General features: G+C 41.4%; 1 protein-coding gene across 4 annotated transcripts in view; it reads right to left on the reverse strand.

Moving 5' to 3' along the window:
* The window catches only part of parn (poly(A)-specific ribonuclease (deadenylation nuclease)), a 159,734-nt gene that overhangs the window by 37,908 nt on the left and 100,938 nt on the right, over positions 1-20,888 (reverse strand). For all 4 annotated transcript variants that reach the window (XM_072269025.1, XM_072269022.1, XM_072269023.1 and 1 more), the window contains one exon: positions 4,798-4,987. In XM_072269025.1, coding sequence (XP_072125126.1) covers positions 4,798-4,987 — 190 coding nt within the window. The remainder of the gene's footprint in view (positions 1-4,797; positions 4,988-20,888) is intronic.

Genomic DNA, 20,888 nt, shown 5'->3' on the forward strand with positions numbered 1-20,888 from the left:
TTCAAATCCCAATAGACAAAGGCAGTGGCTTGGATAGACCACAATTTTGATACCTTGCAGTCATTACATCACACATACAGAAGATACCAACATGTTACTTTGCTATTTTTTAAATTGCCACTTGAATGGGAGGAACTAAAGATAGAACCAGAGGTTTTTACACACCCAAATGACTTCATAGAAACATAGAAAACATACAGCACAATACAGGCCCTTCGGCCGACAAAGCTGTGTCAAACATGTCCTTACCTTAGAAATTACCTAGGGTTACCCAAGGCCCTCTATTTTTCTGAGCTCCATGTATCTGTCCAGGAGTCTCCTAAAAGACCCTATCTTATCCGCCTCCAGCATCGCTGCTGGCAGCCCATTCCATGCACTCACCACTCTCTGCATAAAAAACTTAACCCTGACATTTCCCTTACCTACTTCCAAGCACCTTAAAACTGTGCTCTCTCGTGCTAGCCATTTCAGCCCTGGGAAAAATCCTCTGACTATCCACACGATCAATGCCTCTCATCATCTTATACACCTCTATCAGGTCACCTCTCATCTGCCGTTGCTCCAAGGACAAAATGCCGAGTTCACTCAACCTATTCTCATAAGGCATGCTTCCCAATCCAAGCAACATCCTTGTCAATCTCCTCTGCACCCTTTCTACGGTTTCCACATCCTTCCTGTAGTGAGGAGACCAGAACTGAGCACAGTACTCCAAGTGGGGTCTGACCAGGGTCCTATACAGCTGCAGCATTACCTCTCAGCTTCTAAACTCAATCCCGCGATTGATGAAGGCCAATGCACCGTATGCTTTCTTAACCACACAGTCAACCTGCGCAGCAGCTTTGAGTGTCCTGTGGAGTCGGACCCCAAGATCCCTCTGATCTTTCACACTGCCAAGAGTCTTACCATTAATAATATATTCTGCCATCATATTTGACCTACCAAAATGAACCACCTCACACTTATTTGGGTTGAGCTCCATCTGCCACTTCTCAGCCCAGTATTTGCAATGTCCCGCTGTAACCTCTGACAGCCCTCCAGACTATCCACAACACCCCCAACCATTGTGTCATCAGTAAATTTACTAACCCATCCCTCCACTTCCTCATCCAGATCATTTATAAAAATCATGAAGAGTAGGGGTCCCAGAACAAATCCCCAAGACACACCATTGGTGACCGACCTCCATGCAGAATATGACCTGTCTACAGCCAGCCTTTGCCTTCTGTGGGCAAGCCAGTTCTGGATTCACAAAGCAATGGCCCCTTGGATCCCATGCCTCCTAACTTTCTCAATAAGCCTTGCATGGGGTACCTTATCAAATGCCTTGCTGAAATCCAAATACAATACACCTACGGCTCTACCTTCATCAATGTGCTTAGTCACATCCTCAAAAAATTCAAATCAGGCTCATAAGGCATGATCTGCCTTTGACAAAGCCATGCTGACTATTCCTAATCATATTATGCCTCTCCAAATGTTCATAAATCCTTCCTCTCAGGACCTTCTCCATCAACTTACCAATCACTGAAGTAAGCCTCACTGGTCTATAATTTCCTGCACTATTTCTACTCCCTTTCTTGAATAATGGAACAACATCTGCAAACCTCCAATCCTTCGGAACCTCTCTCGCCCCCATTGATAATGCAAAGATCATCGCCAGAGGCTCAGCAATCTCCTCCCTCGCCTCCCACAGTAGCCTGGGGTTCATCTCATTTGGTCCCGGTGACTTATCCAACTTAATGCTTTCCAAAGGCTCCAGCACATCCTCTTCCTTAATATTTACACACTCAAGACTTCTTCCAGTTCATCCACAAAACTGTTTATTCTTCCTTTTTTATTCACGTTTCTCTCTAATTTTCAAGGTGGCTGGGGTCCTGTCAGAGTCCGTGAACTTCAGCTGCAGCTCAAACCACGGTTCTCCACAGGTGCAGGTTCTCATTTTTGCACTCGTCATGTCGCCTGGCAATTTCGTTATCTCCAGGTGTGGTTTGGAAGACTTGTGCCTTCGGTATACTGTACACATTCTCTCATATTAGACTGAATCATGGAACCATTGAATGAATGCTGGACCCTAGTTGATTTAAGAAACAGAGGTTCCAATATGAAGCAACAGTGGAAACTGAATCCTGCAGGCAACTATACACCATTCAATCGTCAGTTACTATTTCATACTAGGTCACACACATTATTACATAAATGTGATGGCTTGTGAATTAAAACCAGAAATTATTGAAAATTTGCACTGACATGCAAAAATATGATAAAAAATAAAATACAGCTTGTAGTTATAAGCAAAAGCCCCTAGTTGTACATTGCAAATATGCTAATTTTCCTCACCTAACCTGTTAAATTCATACCGACAACTTAAGGATTGTTTATAAAAGAATCCACTTGATAAAGTGAGACACAAAATGTTGTCATCTTTGCAAACTGTTGTTTCAAATTATATTACTGGTTAATTTAGGGCATGTTTTTTTAAAATCAGAAGCTACTTCATCAGATTCAGCCCCTGGCCATTTCAGTGAAGTCCCAATTTCTCCAATACAGCTGCTGACAAGTTAACATTTTCCAGAGTAAATGTTTAATTAAAAAGCAAGAATGTGTCATAGGAGCCACATTAATCTACATCAGGTTTTCCCTTGCTCTTTTCTCTTGGTGGCTTTTCATTCTACAATTTAGAAATACCATGACCACTAAACAACTCACAATGCATGGGAATGTTCAGAGAACAAAAGTTAATTTTGAAGGGTCTCAGCCTGAAACGTCGACTGCACCTCTTCCTACAGATGCTGCCTGGCCTGTTGCATTCGCCAGCAACTTTGATGTGTGTTGCTTAATTTTGAAATGTGTTTTTGAGTCTAATGATTCAAATTGGAATATTAAAAGCTTTGACGTTGCAATTTTAATTTACAAACACAAGAGCTGTAATGGAAGGTGTTCATCTCAATTTGCAGAAATAGAAAAATTTCTCATGATTCCAGATAATTTATTTACAAGGTGAGGGTGTTGAAAGCTTATGACAGTTACCCACAACAAAAAAGGTGTACAGCTACTTTCTTAAACTGCTTCAGTTGGTGTACTGAAGGCTTGGAAGAATAAGAGGTAATCTCACTGGAACCTATGGACTTTTTCTTTAAAAAAGGATTGACACAGTAGATGCAAAGGGGAATTTTCCCTAGAGTGGGATGTTTAAAACGAAGGATCACAGATCAAAATGAGCAATTCAAAACTGAGACGACTATTTCTCTAGCCAGATGGTGGTAAATCTTTGGAATTCTACAACTCAGCTCCTCACCAGAATCAAGTTTATTGTCACTGATGTAAGTTGTGACACTTGTTTTGCAGCAGCAGTACCATGCAACACCTAAAAAAAATTACTATGTTATAATAGAGAATATAAAATAATAAATAACTAGTGCAAAAAGGGGAAAATAGAGAGGCAACATTCATGAGGCCGTTAAGAAATGTGATGGCAGAGGGGAAGAAGCTTTTCTTAAAATGTTAAGTGTGTAATATATGGTATTCCAATTTGCCTATCATTACAATAGGTCAACAGCTGATGGCCAGTTCGTTGTCTCTTCACTCAACCCTGGATCATCTGGACAGTCATCAAGCTCTTCAATTACTACAGCTCAGCATTCAATACTATCATCCCCTCAAAACCAATCAATAAGCTTCCAGACCTCCTTGTGCAGCTGGATCCTTGAATTCCTCACTTGCAGACCAAAGTTAATTCAGATTGGTAAAAACGTCTCCTCTACAATCACCATCAGCACAGGTGCAGCAACAAGTTGTGTACTTATAACTGTGAGGCTAAGCACAGCTCCAATGCAATATTTAAGTCTGCTGTCATAGGCCAAATCAAAGGTGGTGACATATCAACATATAGGAAGGAGATTGAAAATTTGGCTGCGTGTGCCTCAACAACAACCTCTCACTCAATGTCAGCAAGACCAAAGAGCTGATTATTGACTTCAGGAGGAGCAAAGCAGAGGACCATGAGTCAGCCCTCATCTGGAGAACAGCAACTTTAAATTCCTTGGTGTTATAATTTCAGAGGATCTGTTGTGGGTCCCACACATAAGTCCCATTTGAAGAAACAGGCACAAACAAGACCACCCAACAAGTGTCAAGGTAAGAGAGTACGTGCAAAAAGTCAACTAGCTTCAAATACTGAATTCAGGAAGGAGGTACAGGAGCTTCAAGACCCACACCACCAGGTTCAGGAACAGTCATCACCCCTCAACCATCACACTTGATGTCAGTCAACTTCACACACTGTTCCCACAACCCATGGACTCACTTTCATCACCTCATGTTCTTATTGCTTATTTATTATTAATATTACCTTTTTATTTTTGTATTCACACATTGGTTGTTCACCCATCCTGTTGGACCTGATCTTTCATTGATACTATTGTGTTTCTTTGTACTTACTGTGAATGCCCACAAGAAAATGAATCTCTGGATTGTATAAGGTGACATGTACAGTATGTACTTTGATAATAAATTTACTTTGAACTCCAAGCTTACTGATTATATTCAGAGATAGCAGAGACTAAAGGATATCACAGGAATTCAGGGGGTTTTGGTAGATCGGTCATAATTTTATTGAATAGTGGAGCGAGTTGGATGGTTCAAATAGCCTCCTCCTGCTTCTATTTATGTCCTTATTTCCTCCCAAAGTGCTGTTGTTACATATGAAATTAATTACCCATTGCAAAGAACAGAAGATAGAGTCTACCATTGTTTACGATGCTGTGGACTTTCTTTCAGATATAATCTGGTAACACTCACCTGTTGAAATCAAACATCTGGCTGAGGTAAGGTTGTGGAGTGTATTGGATTTTTAGCCTCTTTCTTTCCACTTCCCGCCAGCTCTCCTCTGTCCACTTCCGCTTGGTTTGCTTCTCTTCTTGTTTCTTTTCTATGTACTCTGCATACGTCTGGATCCGGTAGCTCTCTGCATACCTGCTGGTGTTTACAGCTGCAATGAAGCATAGTGGGAGAATTTGAAGAAACAGGCACCAAATGACTAGCAGACAAGTGTCAAGGCAAGAGAGTGTGTGCAAAAAGTCAATTAGCTTTGACCACTGAATTCATGACAGGATGTTAGAATAATTCACAGGACCTGATTTTTCTACTTAAACACATTCTTTTTGCCGGTGTGGAAATGAGACTTGAAGCCACAGAACAGGCCTTCCTGATTTCTTATACTTTTATTAACCGTATCCAAAGTTGCATGCATTTTGCATTTGCACCTATTGATATAATTTCTATCCCATTTCTATTGGTGTTGGTTGACTATTTTCACATATACTAAGGTACAGTGAAAAGCTTGCCTTGCTCACTGTTTATACAGATCAAATTATTACTCAGTGCATCGAGCTAAAACAAGGTAAAATAATAACAATGCAGAACAAAGTGTAAAAGCTACTGAAAAAGTTCAGTAGATTGCAAAGCCAAGAATTCATCTCACCACGCCAGCGGTCCACTCAAAAATCTGAAGACAGTGGGAAAAAGCTGTCCTTGAACCTGGTGGTATCTGCTTTCAGGTTTTTGTACGTTCTGCCCGATGGGAGAGGGGAAATGAGTGAATATCTGGGGTGGGTGGGGTCTTTGATTTTGCTGGCTGCTTTATTGAGGCAGCAAGTATAGACAATGTCCATAGAGGGGAGGCTGGTTGTTGTGATGTGCTGAGCTGTGTCCACTACTCTGCAGTTCTTGTGGTATTAGGCAGAGCAGCTCCTATTGAGTCTTTCTCCTTTTTGCTGCTTCTCTCCCAGATACTTCACAGCCCGAAAATTTGTACTTTAACCCTCCACCATTCTCTTGCTATCATTCAAGTTTCTAATTCTTTGAGTTAACTTGCTGCTTTCCTTTGGGCCCAGCTTATCTTTTTCTTTCCAGAGGACTCACTGGGACAATTCGGACCAGCAAAAGAAAGCAATCAACTATCTAATTCTCCAGTTGCACAGCTTCGCAGCTCCACAGCTCAGCTCATCTGCTGGAGATGATCTCAATAAGCTGGTGCTGGCAAGTTCACTTCTCCCACTGTTGGTAACAGAGACACCGAAGGAGGTTCAATAATCGTTACCTCTTTGGCATCTGCTTCCAGAATGTCCATGGACTTGACCCGAAGCATCAACTCCATTACCCTTGCCACAGATGCAACTCTAATCATTAACTTGCTGTAAATGATTGCAGACTCACCGTAAACTTGGGCCAGTCATACATCAGGGGATATCCCTTACTTTTCTGAAAACTCGCTGCTTCGTTTATTCTGTTACCCAACTCACTGGAATTGCTGAAGTGGTCATCACCCCTTTTCAACTCTGACTCTGCCCCTCCCCAACCAGCTATTTTCCTTTTATTTAGAACCTTAAACCACTGACTTACTCCTCACCTTACCTCTAATTTCAAAATCTCTTTTCTCACCTGCCCCCTCCAAAAAACTCATGTCTCACCAAGATACAACTGATGTTACGCTGAAGTTGTACGAGACATTGACCTAAATAAAGATATAAATGAGATTGAAAGCATACAGAGAAAATTTACAAGGATATTGCTGGGACTTGAGGACCCAAATTATAGGGAAAGGTTGAATAAGTTAGGACTTTGTTCCCCAGAGTGTAGGAGAACAAGGGGAGATTTGATAAAAAACATACAAAATTATGAGGGGCATAGGTCGGGTAAATGCAAACAGACTTTTTCCATTGAGGTTGGGTAGGACTGCAAATAGAGGTCATAAATAAGAGCGATTCAGAAAATCCAGAGTAACACACACAGAATGCTGGAGGAAACTCCTCAGGGCCGACAGCATCCACGGAATTACATTCTTTAGCCAAAGGGTGGTGAATTTGTGGAATTTGTTGCCACATGCAGCTGTGGAGGCCAGGTCATTGGGTATATTTAAGGCAGAGATTGACAGGTTCTTGATTGGACATGGCATCAAAGGTTACTGGGGAGAAGTCTGGGAACTGGGGTTGAGGAGGAGTTAAAAGAAAAAGGATCAGCCATGATTGAATGGTGGAGCAGACTCGATGGGCCAGATGGCCTAATTCTGCTCCTATGTCTTATGGTCTTATGGAGAGGAATAGAGTCAACGTTTTGAACCAAAACTGTTTCTCAGGACTCAGGGTTGTGGGTTAAGGGTGAAAGGCGAAATGTTTAAGGGGAACATGAGGGGGAACTTCTTCACTCAGAGGGCGGTGAGAGTGTGGAACAAGCTCCAATGAAAGTGGTGGATTGGAGTTTGATTTCAATATTTAAGGGAAGTTTGGATAACTAAACAGATGGGAGGAGTAGGGAGGGCTATGGGTCTAGGTCGGTAGAACTAGGCTGGATAATGATTTGGCATAGACCAGGTGGGCTGAAGTGCCTGTTCCTGTGCTAGCTTGCCTTATGACTATCTGCTCTCCCTTCCTTCTGCAGCATCTGTAACCACAAATGCTCGGAGACTAGGAAGGACTTTACAGTGGTGTTGTACTATGTTGAGGTGATTTCAGCAATCATCTCAACATAGTGTTAAATACCATAGTTCAGTCTCTTCAGAGCGGACAGTTGACCTCCCTCCCTGAGACACAGACAATGGTCTTACACTTCTGCCAAACTAAATGATAATTGCTACAAAGACTACTATTGCAAGAAGGAACAAGTTCCAAGACATTTCTTTCCTCTTGGCATTTTCAGACAACATGATATGAGATCAGGAAATCAGCATGACTGCATTAGCATGGTTTCACCATGTGGCATCCTTGACAAGAAAATTTCAAGCATTGGTTCTTTGGACAGATGCCAAATAATGCTCACGCAAGGGAGGAGAGAAACAGAAATATAGTGGTGGACATTGCTCAAGACACAAAGTTATACAACACAGCAACAGGCCCTTCGGCCCAACTTTGTCCATGCTGACCAACTTGTCTGGCTAGTCTCAAATCTATTTGGAGATCTGTTTTCTCCTTAATACACAAAAGAAACTGCAGAAGAATGATAAAAGAACCTCCCCCCCAAAAAATATTATACAGCCTTCAAAGATGGAATCACATTTCAGTATTCAGAATTCTAAATGCACAATTTTACCCATATGCTTTGACAAACTAGTAGTATTTCAAGAGGCTAACAGCTGTCAAATCACCAAAGTAAAAAACAGTGGGTCGTTAAAGGCTGGTGAATATATAAAATAAGCTCATACTGGGTCCTGGAGACAGAGGTGGAAAGCTGTTAATCAAAGCAGCTTTAGCTATACTCTACTATTTTAAATTATAATGCCTCTATATAACTGTTGTTCATATCATTCAAACTGATAAAATCCTGAACAAATTTCAGGATGTACAGAATTCTGAATTATACATATTTCTACTGGTTACGACCAACTCAATTCCTACTATAGACTTGGTAAAACATTCCTTATAATGAACCTGGATCAATAGAATAATCAACGAGTGTAACTTCATGTCAAAGTTAGTTTTCAGCACATTGTCTTTGAGATATATGCCGAGACACGGTTTGATTGCCAACACCTCAGAAGATGAATAGGCTCATTAGTATACCATGCCCCATTGTCATTCGAACGGTTGAGAACACAATATTCCACTTTGGTAGCATCATTTTCAGCACCAACAATCCACGATCGGGATTCAATTCTACTGCTGTCTGTACATTCTCATGTGTGTTTCTTCCGGGTGCTCTGGTTTCCACCCACATTCCAAAGATATACAAGTTAGGGTTAGTAAGTTGAGAGCCTGCTCCGCTGGCCCCAGAAGCGTGGTGACCCAACGCATCCTCAGAATGGATCAGTTATTGATGCAAACGACACATTTCACTGTATGTTTCGATGTATAAGTGACAAATAAAACTAATCTCTAGATCTTTAAACGCAAGAAACATTTCTCCCTCTGCATGACAAAGCTGCTGAATTTAGACAAGAAAATCAAAACAGAACTTATCCAAAGTCACAAAACGTACAAAAGTGAATCTTTAACCAAAAAGCTGTGCTATTTCTTAACTTTAGAGGTAATGGATTACTTGAAACTACTGCCCGAAGGAGAGAAAATGATGCTGGATACAGTATGTAGAAACAGAAGTTTGTAGTAATAGGTATGTGCACCACTTACGAACAGGCTCAATGTATTATAATAGTCCAGTGTTGTACAGGCACAATATTAAGTTTTTATTAAAATTTAAAATAAAGAATTACTAATTGAGGCATTAAATCTAGTACTGTCCCACACTACCAGGTTCAGGAACAGTTATTACGCCTCAACCATCAGACTCCTGAACCAGGTTGGATAACTTCACTCACCCCAACACCGAACTGATTCCACAACCTATGTACTCACTTCCAAGGACTCGACAACTTGTGTTCTCAATATTACTTATTATAATTATTATCTGTGCTTTTTGTATTTGCACAATTTGTCATCTTTTGCACATTGGCTGTTTGCAGTTTTCATTGATTCCATCACTTTTTCTTTGCATCTGCTGTGAATGCCTGCAAGAAAATGAATCCCAGGGTTGTATATGGCAACGTGTATGCACCTTGATAATAAATTTACCTTGAACTTAGATGCTAACATTGCATTGTACAAGTTTTGGGAATAACAGCACATCAGTAGATAACTGTAAAGGCAATGCAGAAAACGTGCTGCCTCTGGACAGACTGAAATCCAACAAGCGATTTATCACAAACCAGTTGTCAATAGTAACTTTACCAAAGCACCATATTTCTACCTGAGACAAGCAGCAAAATAATTTTGCACTTGATCAATAGAAACATTTATTTCTCTATTTCAAGTACAAACAAAACAAAAAAATTCTTACGTTCCCCTACAGCCACCAGGAATATGTAGAACAGATGTTCAATAACTTCAGGGTAGCAGTGACAACGCTATCTGGATTTGCTCCTACAGAGTTATTATTACATAACAGTTCGTCTCCAACTATGATTTCCCCATGTTCCTGTAACTGTGCATTCATACTTTACCAATTAGGAATATTTCTGGAATGACGACAAGACTGCTCCAACCACACAGAATAAGAGTTGCACAAAAATCCAGCATAATCATCAGAATGCTTGTCTTTAGAACCAAAGATCCAACAGCCCACATGGAGAGAACAAGCATAAAATACCAGATCTAATGTGGAGACTGGCCCAAACGCTATGTAGGACAGATGGGGAGAAAACTATGCACGAGACTACATGAACATCAGCAGGCTGTAAGAATCCACGATCCTGTCACTCATCTCAGTACATGAAGACCAAGAAGGGCACAAGTTCACCTGAAAAACTTCAAAAATCCTGGCAGAAGCACAAAACATGAAATCAAAAGAATGCTTAGAAGATTAGTTCTCAGTGGAAGACTATTAAGAAGCACATTGAACCAGGCGCGATTTATGAACCTTTGTGCTTGTGGGATCGGGGCTGAGGGGTGAGCCGTGGACACTCAAGGAACTAACACTCACAACAACCAATAAACCAGGGACATGGGCCGGCGGAGATCATTCAGCTATTTGTTGGCCGGGACCCAGCAGAGACTATGGTCAGCACGACAGCCAATGATTCAGAACAATCAGCCAGACCTATATTAACGACAGCACTTGGCAGAAACAACACAATTGTGCACTGATGTCACCTCGACTAGTGATGAAGTGTTTGAGATTCAACCTCCAGGCTTGGCAAGCAATACTACAAAGATTAGCTTTATTTGACACATGTACATTAAAACATACAGTGAAATGTGTCGTTTGTGTCAACAACTAACACAGTCTGAGGATGTGCTGGGAATAGCACCCAAGTGTTTCCATGCTTCCGGTACCAACAAAGCATGCCCACAACTTAGAAATCCATATTTCTTTAGCATGTGGGAGAAAACTGGAGCACCAGAGGAAACTCACACGGTCATGGGGAAGATGTACAAACTCCCTGCAGAAAGTGGCAAGGATTGAAGCCTGATCGCTGGCACTTAACGTTATGCTAACAACTACACCTTAGCGTGAAATTAAGCTGACCAACTCAGCTGTGAACTGGGAGCCAAGAGCTCCCAATTTATCTTTGTAACAAAAGTATTTTTAAAAAAAAGCACAAAGAGCACCAGTTTCTTTGACATATTTTGCCATTCTTGCAACAGTAACTCCTAGAGAAATTAAGAAGAAATTTGCAAATGGTGAAAGATTGCTTCTTTGTGTTGGAGAATCAATAAATGATCATCAATCCAAGAATCACACTACGTGAATGCAAGGAGAAAGGCTAGAGGATGTTTTAAGGTGGTCATTGGAAACTGGAAGGTTTTGTGTTTACATATTTGTTAAGAAAAAATATAGACAGAACAATGGAAGATTAAAAGGCAACGCAACAGGAATCAGAACAGAACAGCTGGACTACTCACACAAAATACAGCACAGACACAGTGAGATGAATAGTCACTTGCCAAGTTACAAGCCTTAAATGGTTTAAACTGCTTTTTCAAATAATAGAGGTCAGACACCACATAGAATGGGAGAGCAGCATGTTTAGAGATCGTGTGAGCTCTGCTTTTTATATTTCAAAATGTGTACTTTTTATTTATTACCTCTACATTAGAAGTGCAGAGCGGTGCAAGATTGTGATGCCCTCCAGAGTCTCATTCTCCTGAGGTTTTCTTACAAATGTTAAAGATAGCTAAAACAAAAATTTCAATTTCTGCTGGTTAGGTGCATGGAGATTTTCAGTTTTGTGGAATCCACCCCACAATACAGAAGTTAGGCTTTCATTGCAGAATGCCAGGAGTTACAAAGTACAGAATTATGAGGTAACTCTGTAATGGTAATGATTAACAACAATTTTAAAAACAGTGCCTGCTTAAACGAATCAAAGTGGAGAAGCCAAAGGTAGGCATCAAAGATTAGATTTAGGTTGGCACAGCTCAGGGTGGCAGAGTTGAGAGTTCCACTCCGATGCTGTCTGTAAGAAGTTTGTACGTTCTCCCCGTGACTCTGCAAGTTTCTTTCAGGTGTTCTGGTTTCCTCCTACAGTTCAACACATAATGGTTAGTGGGCTAATTGGGCATTGTAAAATTGTCCTGTGATTAGACTAGGGTTAAATAGGTGGGTTGTTGGGTGGTGCAGTTCTTTGAGCTGGAAGGGTCTGCTCTGCACTGCATCTCTGAAACGAATAAAAGGATGGAGGAGCAGAAGCAACGGTAAATACGTTCCACAATCTGGAAATATCAAGCCATTTTCATACTGTACGTTACTTCAAGAAGCTCAATGCCAAATTCAATGATCACTCTTAAGCCATTATGGGTGCCTCTTCTTCGAGGATCATCACTTTGTCATCACGGAGAGGCTTGTGAGTTTCTGAGATTCTGACGACAATGCCAACTGGAGCTTAGTTCCCGGTAAGGTCATCCATGGTGGCAAGGTCAAGGAGGAGGTACCAGACAAAGTGATCCAACCAAGACCTCAACAGTGAAGCTGGCAGAAGATGAAACATCACAGGGGCAGTGAAGGCGGAGGAAGGCTGTAGCAGTGAAAGGTCCCCAGTCCTCTTGAAATGCCACGCCACTGGTACCTGACCCCAGTCTGTCAAGGACCATGTGGTAACTGCCCGTGCTTCAGCCTGTGCAGGTTATATAATGCACAGGCATTTTCTATTAAGGGAATCCACTCTAACATCCTAGATATGTGGATCCTGGATCGGCCTCTACAGCCACCTGAGGTCCCAGCAGTAGACAACTCCTTAGAAGACCATCATAATCGACTCGCGTGATCACACATCTATAGTGGGTGCCAACAGAATAGTACAAGTAACCAACTTTGAAGAAAGCAGACGAGATTGGAGGGATATGGAAAATCTGGCTGAGTGGGGCCACAACAACTCATTCAATGTCAGCAGGACCAAGGAGATGATTACTGAATTCAGGAGGAGGAAATTGGTGGGTCCATAAACCAGTCCTCATTGGGGGATCAGAGGTGGAGTGAGTCAGCAACTTTAAATTTCTTAGGTGTTATCATTTTAGAGGATCTGACTTGGGTCCAGCACAGAAGTGCCATTACAAAGAAAGCACAGTAGTGCCTCTACTTTCTTAGAAGTTTGCAAAGATTTGGCATGTCATTTGTCAAATTTCTATAGATATGTAGTGGAACATACTGATTGGTTGCATCATAGCACCAATGCTCTTGACCAGAAAAGTTACAAAAAGTAGCCCAGACCATCACGGGTAAAACCCTCTCTACCACTGAGCTCATCTACACAGAGCATGTTGCAGGAAAGCAGTATCCACCATCAAGGACCTCCACAAACCAGGTCATGCTCTCTTTGCATGCTGCCATCAGGAAAGTGGTACAAAAGCCTCAGGACTTACACCACCAGCTTCAGGAACATGTATTACCCCTGAACCATCAGGCTTCTGAACTAGAGGGGATAACTTCACTTGCCCCTTCACTGAATTGCTTCAAAAACGTACAGACTCACTTTCATGTTCTCGATATTTATTGCTTCTTGCATTTGCACACTGACTTTTGTCCATCCTTTTGGGTGTCATTCTTCATTAATTGTATTGAGTTTCTTGTAGATCCTGTGATTGCCCATAAGAAATTGAATCTCAGGGGTGTACTTGGTGACATATGTATTTAGATAACAAATCTACTTTGAACTTTGAGATAACGGACATAAAGCCTACAAGTAATTGCACTTAAAAGCATGACTCGGGTGACATGCACATGACTCCATCAAGCCTCAAGAATATCTTTTCAACACACCACACACCAAAACTCCTGCAAAGCAAAAAAAGCCTTTTTCCTCACTGTTACTGCTTATGAATTAGTAGAAAGGAATGTATGAAGGACTGTTCAGTATCTGATTCAACCACACTTTCAAACACAGATGTAAACTCCTGAAGGAAACACATCTATGATCCTGTCTGAAGCATGTCATGATCACTTCCAGTCTATAAGCGAACAATTGGATTTTGACAATAATTATACTTTCTAATTTGCATTGCAATCTCCTTGATAAAAATAAAAAGCATTCCAAACTTCTTCAAGTCTGCCATGAATGGTCCCAAGCCTGGTTGGGTAGGGGGCTAGAAACCCCGTTCTGTTACAGCCCCATGCTACAGAAACACCAAGCAAAGCTCCAAGGACCTCATCCCTGGGAGAAGAAGGACATGTTGAAGACAGGCCACTCGTGGGGTCAACTTGAAAGGCCAGCGCAGGACAGAGGACTCTGGTAGACTGCTGTCAACAGCCTATGCCCAGTAGCTCTTACTAGCTCTTCCTTCAGTTAGTCCTGACAAAGGGTCTCGGGCCGAAACGTCGACTGTACCTCTTCCTAGAGGTGCTGCCTGGCCTGCTGTGTTCATCAGCAACTTTGATGTGTGTTGCTTGAATTTCCAGCATCTGCAGAATTCCTCGTGTTTGCCCAGTAGGGGTGATGGGCTTAGTAAGTAAACTTCTTCCTTCAGTTATGACTACCCACTTAAGAAGTCTCCTGCCAAACATTTCCTGGCAGATTTAGGAAAAATGATTCCAATCAACCTCATAATGACTTCCAAATGAAAAATTTAAAAGTCAAGCTCAGAACCAACGCGCCAATAAATTTGCCTTAATATCATCAAAGTGAGTAAAAAACAAATTTGATGACTTTGTAAAATGAATCTGATTTCTTCATACTTTCAACCCGTTTTCAACTTCTATCTGTTTACGTTGAAAACAGATCAATCAATAATCTGTTAATATTTATAGCCTGTTAATAAGAAAACTATGGCTTATTTAAAGCTCTTAATTCTTTTACCAATGTGCATGCAGTAATTGCATGATGTTAAAAATTTTTTAACAGCTTTAAATAATTTCTTTCGTATTAACACCCACCAACTGCTGGAAGAACCTAGCAGATGCACAGTGTCGATGGAGGGAAATACAGGGTTGATGTTTTGGGCTGAGACCTTTCATCAGGACTGGACGGGAAGGGGAAAGAAGCCGGAATAAGGTGCGGGGGTGGGGGAGGGAATGGAGTACAAGCTGGAAGATGATAGGTGAAGCTAGTGAAGGGGGAAGGTAGGTGGGGTGGGGATGGGAGGATGAAGAGAGTAGCTAGGACGTCATTTTGTGCCAGGCACACCACTGTATGCAGCTCAAACCAAAACTAAAATACTGGTAGAAAATTTTCACAAATACAACAGGAACTTCAACTACTTCACAAGTTGAACCATTTTCTATTTTATAATCCTAATCAACTTAAGTTTCCATTTGAATTTGTAAGTGAAGATATACATAGAACCTTATTTTTACAGCTCATGATGTAAAGCTTTACAATACTTCAACTGTGAGCAAAATTATATTTAAATCAAAAGAGACAATCCACTCAGTGATTCGGTTACCTAAACACAGATTGACTGCCGAGATGAAAATATGGCAAACTACCATTACGGATACAAGCCGAAATCACAGCAACCGTCTAATAGTCATTCTGCACTTGAATAGAACACTGTTAGAGAGGACAGATGCATGCTGTGTGGCAGATGATGACTCAGCTCTTATGTGGCAAGAAACTCTCAGAACAATGTCTGCAGCCCAAGGCAGACTCCCCAATAGCTACGTTATCACACCTGTCCAGCCATCTGTTTAGGCCGGAGTGATTCATTAATCCCCGGGGTGTGTTCAAGTCAGAACTGAAGCCTCTCCTTGCTGATTAAACCCAGCAATTGCATACAGTCATTCTGAGGTTCAGTAGCTCTCTGGCAGCTCAGTTATAGGGCTCAACTGTTTTTGAAGCTGGTTCTGAACATTTGCCGTTGAACTACCAGTGAAACCACTGTTAATTCTGCCCTGGAAGGTCAGGGGCCTGGTTGTGAAAGGAAGAGGATTGAATTGGGCATAATTGATTGGGCATGGAGCTGACAAGTCCATCATGTTAAAAAAAAACACTACTTGAGAAACGCAACAGAAGCTGCTTGGGAGAGGAAGGGTCTTCAAAGTCGGGCTACACCTGGGGGCAACGTGAAAGACTGTCCCAGGACAGAGGACTCTGGCCAGTTGCTGACGGCAGCCTATGCCCTAGTAGGGGCGATGGGCTTAAGAAGAAATCATTGTTGATACTGAAGTATTTAAAGAGGAAAGAAAGTGGTGGATAAACAAATGGCCTCTAACCCACCAAATTCAAGTCTGTCATTCAATCATACACATGTATATAGCTGAACACCTCTGGGGCCAAGGTGCAAAACACAGCACACAGAGTCAAGCAGACATGTATTTACAAAATAATAGAAACAAAAATCCCAAAGTTCTGAAGACTGATAGGTTGACGAAGTGTGAGGATCTTCTCACAACATTAAGTTCTAGAATGCTTACCAACATGGTGGCTTAACCCCCTGAACAAGTTAAAATACACAGAACTGGCCCAATCACACAGGCACTTCAAGGTCATTTAACCTTGCCGTTTAGAAACACAGAAAAACTACAGCACAATACAGGCCCTTAGGCCCGCAATGCTGTGCCAAACATGTACTTACTTTAGAAATTACCTAGTGTTACCCATAGCCCTCTATTTTTCTAAGCTCCATGTACCTATCCAGGAGTTTCTTAAAAGACCTTATCGTATCCGCCTCCACCACCATCGCTGGCAGCCCATTCCACGCACTCACCACTCTCTGTGTAAAATACATACCCCTGACAACTCCTCTGTACCTACTTCCAAGCACCTTAAAACTGTGCCCTCTTGTGTTAGTCATTTCAGCCCTGCGAAAAAGCCTCTGACTATCCACACGATCAATGCCTCCCATCATCTTATACACCTCTTTCAGGTCACCTCTCATCCTCCGTAACTCCAAGAAGAAAAGGCCAAGTTCACTCAACCTATTCTCATAAGGCATGCTCCCCAATCCAGACAACATCCTTGTAAATCTCCTCTGCACCCTTTCCATAGTTTCCACATCCTCCCTGTAGTAAGATGACCAGAACTGAGCACAGTACTCCAAGTGGGGTCTGACCAAGCTGTAACATTTTTCTTAAAAAGAGTACAGTGGATTCCAGCTTATTGGGCAGTCAGTTAATCAAAGCAGCCATTTATTTGGGCAACTCTTAAAGAACAAAAACTAATTGGGAGATTTAGTTTACTATTGATGGTTACTGTTACTATTGATGGTGAGGACGTGGATGTGGTGAGGACTTTAAAAGGTCAGTCCAGCAGTGGGTTTCCTTGGCTGCCTTTTACTGTGAGATAGCTTTTTTACTGCTAACGGTAGTAGAATAAGTGCAAAGTTTTTTGTAGTAAAGTGCTTTCACTTGCAGATCTCAAGAAAGGAATAAAAGCGCACATAGCCTTTTTCTAAAATAAATACGTATTATAAACATGTTATTAGAAAGAAAAATTACAGCAGATCCCACAGATTAAAAAAAAATTTCAATCACTTGGATATTTATACTTCTCTCAATACACTATCCCAGTAGTTACGCAAACTCAACAGGAGTTCAATTTCACACACAAGATGCTGGAGGAACTCAGCAGGTCAGGCAGCATCAATGGAAAGGAATAAACAGTCAGCTTTGATGGGTTTTGGTCAGACATGTAGACTCTTTATTTCTCTTCATAGATGCTGTCTGACCTGCTGAGTTCCTGCAGCATCTTGTGTGTGTTGCTTTGGATTTACAGCATCTGTGGAAACTGTTTTATAAATCTACTGATTCCCACTGCTATCTTGACCTTACCTCTTCTCACTCTGTTTCCTGTAAAAATGCTATTCCTTTTCTCAGTTCCTTCATCTCTGTTGCATCAGTTTCCAGGATGAGGCTTTCCTTTTCAGGTCCTCTTTCTTCAAAGATAGGGTTTCCTTTCCTCCACCATTGGTGCTGCCCTCACCCAGCTCCATTTTCCAGACGTCCGTGCTCAACCTTCTTCCTGCCTCCTTCATAGGAGTAGAGCTGTTCCTGTCCTCTCCTACCACCCCATAAGCCTCCACATTCAACAAATAAATTACCACAACTTCCACCATCTGCAAAGGGATCCTACCACCAAGCACATCTTTACTCCCCCACCCCCCACTTTCTGCAGGGATCACTGCCTCTGCTGTTCTCGTCCATTCATCTTTCCCCACTAATTTCCATCCTAGATCTTACAGATTTTGGACAATGGCTGTTGTAGGAAGCATAATAACCAATATGTACTCAGCAAGCTCCAGCTACAGCATCATAACAAGCAAATAATATTTTTAGTGATAGCTGCTGAAGAGCAAGTATCTGTCAGCTCAAATAATGTTTAGGTATCTACGTAGGAACATCAGTCATTGGAATGGGGCTTGAATCCATAATTTTCTGACTCAGAGTTGGATGAGATTACACTGAACGGACTTGAACAAATGGTCCTTTTAATTGAGCAACATCTGACACTTAATAATTCCAGAGCCAGGACAGTGACTCAGATAAGAACTCAAGAACAGAATGGAATTTTGTAGTGTAATTTAGAAAACCACAAGCACCACCAAACAACAATATTTAGAATCTGATGCAGAGAGTAGTACACCACTAACTGAACTTCTGGAGACCTGGTCATCAGCAGAAAATAGCTGCCACTGGATACTTAGCCAGAATTTATGATGATTATTTAATGGATAGTCTCATTACTACTATCAGGGAATAAGTACAGAAGCCTGAACATGCACACTCAAATTTCAAAGTTCAAAATATATTTATTATCAATGTATACGTTATAAAACCTTGAGATTCATCTCCAAACAGGCAGCCACGAAACAAAGAAACTCGAAAGAACTCATGTTTTAAAAACACATAATGCCCATAACAAAACCATTAAAAAATAAAAAAAACCCATTAAACAAAGACCAAACACCCAATGTGCAGAGTGAAACAAAACACATCATGCAGGCAGTAACTGCTATCAAATAGTATTCTGAGCTGAAGTCCGCAAAGAGAATCCCACAGTTCAGAGTAGTTCAGTGCACAGCCAAGCCATGGAGCAGCAAGCTGAACTGGCCTGTCCCTTGGCCCGGAACCCGACACCCTGACCCTCTCAATCTGGCCCGGTGCCTAAATTGACATCCAAACATTGAGTTCAGTCGTCTGGGGCCAAGACCCCACAGCCTTGATTCAGCCTGTATCCGACCTTTCCTTTATGACCCTGCGCTCAAGTCTTGGTCAATGTTTTAGGAACAGCTTTTTCCCCTCCACCAGATTTTTCTGAATGGGCTATGAACACTACCTCTCTTTTTGCTCTACTTACTTTTGTAACTTATAGTAACATTGGTACATATTGCACTGTACTGCTGCCAGAAAACAGCAAGTTTCATGACATATGTCAGTAATAATAAACCTGACTCTGATTCATTGGAAAATACTTGTCTCGACATTCTGGTGCCTTCAGTGTAGTTCACAGAACAATGAAAAGCTCTTAACATCCAAGCAATGGAACACAAGTTCCAACTCAAAGGCATGCAGGGTCAAACAGAGGGGACTAATGTGCTGTGACAAATTGTGATGCTTAGTAATTTCACAACCAAAGAGGATGCACTATACTAAGCCTTTATTGTACCATGGCTTGGATCAGAACCTCACTGAACTGCTACGGAAATATTTAGTGCACTAGTAAATATTGCACTGTCAACCATACCACTGAGTTTCCTAGCATCTAAAGACTTACTAATCCAGCCATTTACTTACACTCTGGAGTCACTGAAGTAAGGATCCTAGCACCAATCCCTGTGAAACAGCACAGTTCACAGGTTCCCAGGTTCCCAATCACAAAAGAAATCCTCAGTTATCACCCTTCGTCTCCTTTTACCAAGCAAACTTAGTACTTCAGCTTCATTTTTGTATCTGACCATAGATAGATACCACCAATACAGATGTATTACTAGAGGTTGTCCATTCGGACTTCTAAACACATGAAGATTCTTCCTGTAAAATCACTCATCTTTCTGGAAAGACTAAAGACCATGTAAGCTTCAAGGCAGAATTTAGTGGCTAATGCAGGAATCTAGCTGTCGACAGAAGTGCTGAAATTTCTTGGAAGGAAAGAAGATTGGCTTGGGAGGTGTTGTATCAGAGCCTGCAAATAATAAAAATGCCACTGGAAAATGAGCGACAGGCAAAAAAACTGACATGAAACAGCAGCGGACTCAGTGTCTGCATAGCCAACATTTATGAAGCATATTATCCTAAGCAACATCCTTGTAAGTCAGATAATATTGTAGCTGTGGGCTAACCAAACATTTTATAATGTTGTACAGAGACCTCAGTGCTTTATATTCCAGCCCCAGGCTAATGAAGGCCAGCATTCTTCATGCCTTCTTATTTACCTGTGCTGCCACCTTTAGTGATCTATAGACTTGTATACCATGGACCCTCTGTTGCTTAATACTCCCTTGGGTTCTACTGGCTACATATGGTGTACAAATTCCCCTTAACAAACGTCCCAAAACACACCACCTTGGCATGAAATTTCATCTGCTCTGCCTAATTTACCAGACGCATTAGTAAAAGTAATTGTGGACTTCATAGAAACATTATGAATTCTGTTGTTTATTTACTTGTATTCATTGTTTTACTATTAATATAACAGAGACAGATTGAAATAAATAAAGCATTTCAGTAACCTTGTTAAAAATATTAATATGGAAAAATAACATTTCTGAACAGTATCGTTATTGCAACCATTATTATCCAAATACTCAAACACAAGGAAATCTGCAGATGCTGGAAATTCAAGCAACACACACAAAATGCTGGTGGAACGCAGTAGGCCAGGCAGCATCTCTAGGAAGAAGCACAGTCAACGTTTCAGGCCGAGACCCTTTGTCAGGACTAACTGAAAGAAGAGATAGTAAGAGATTTGAAAGTGGGAGGGGGAGGGGGAGATCCAAAATGATAGAAGACAGGAGGGGGAGGGATAGAGCCAGGAG

This window comes from Mobula birostris, chromosome 9, assembly GCF_030028105.1.
Source record: "Mobula birostris isolate sMobBir1 chromosome 9, sMobBir1.hap1, whole genome shotgun sequence".
In the NCBI taxonomy this organism is placed as follows: Eukaryota; Metazoa; Chordata; class Chondrichthyes; order Myliobatiformes; family Myliobatidae; genus Mobula; species Mobula birostris.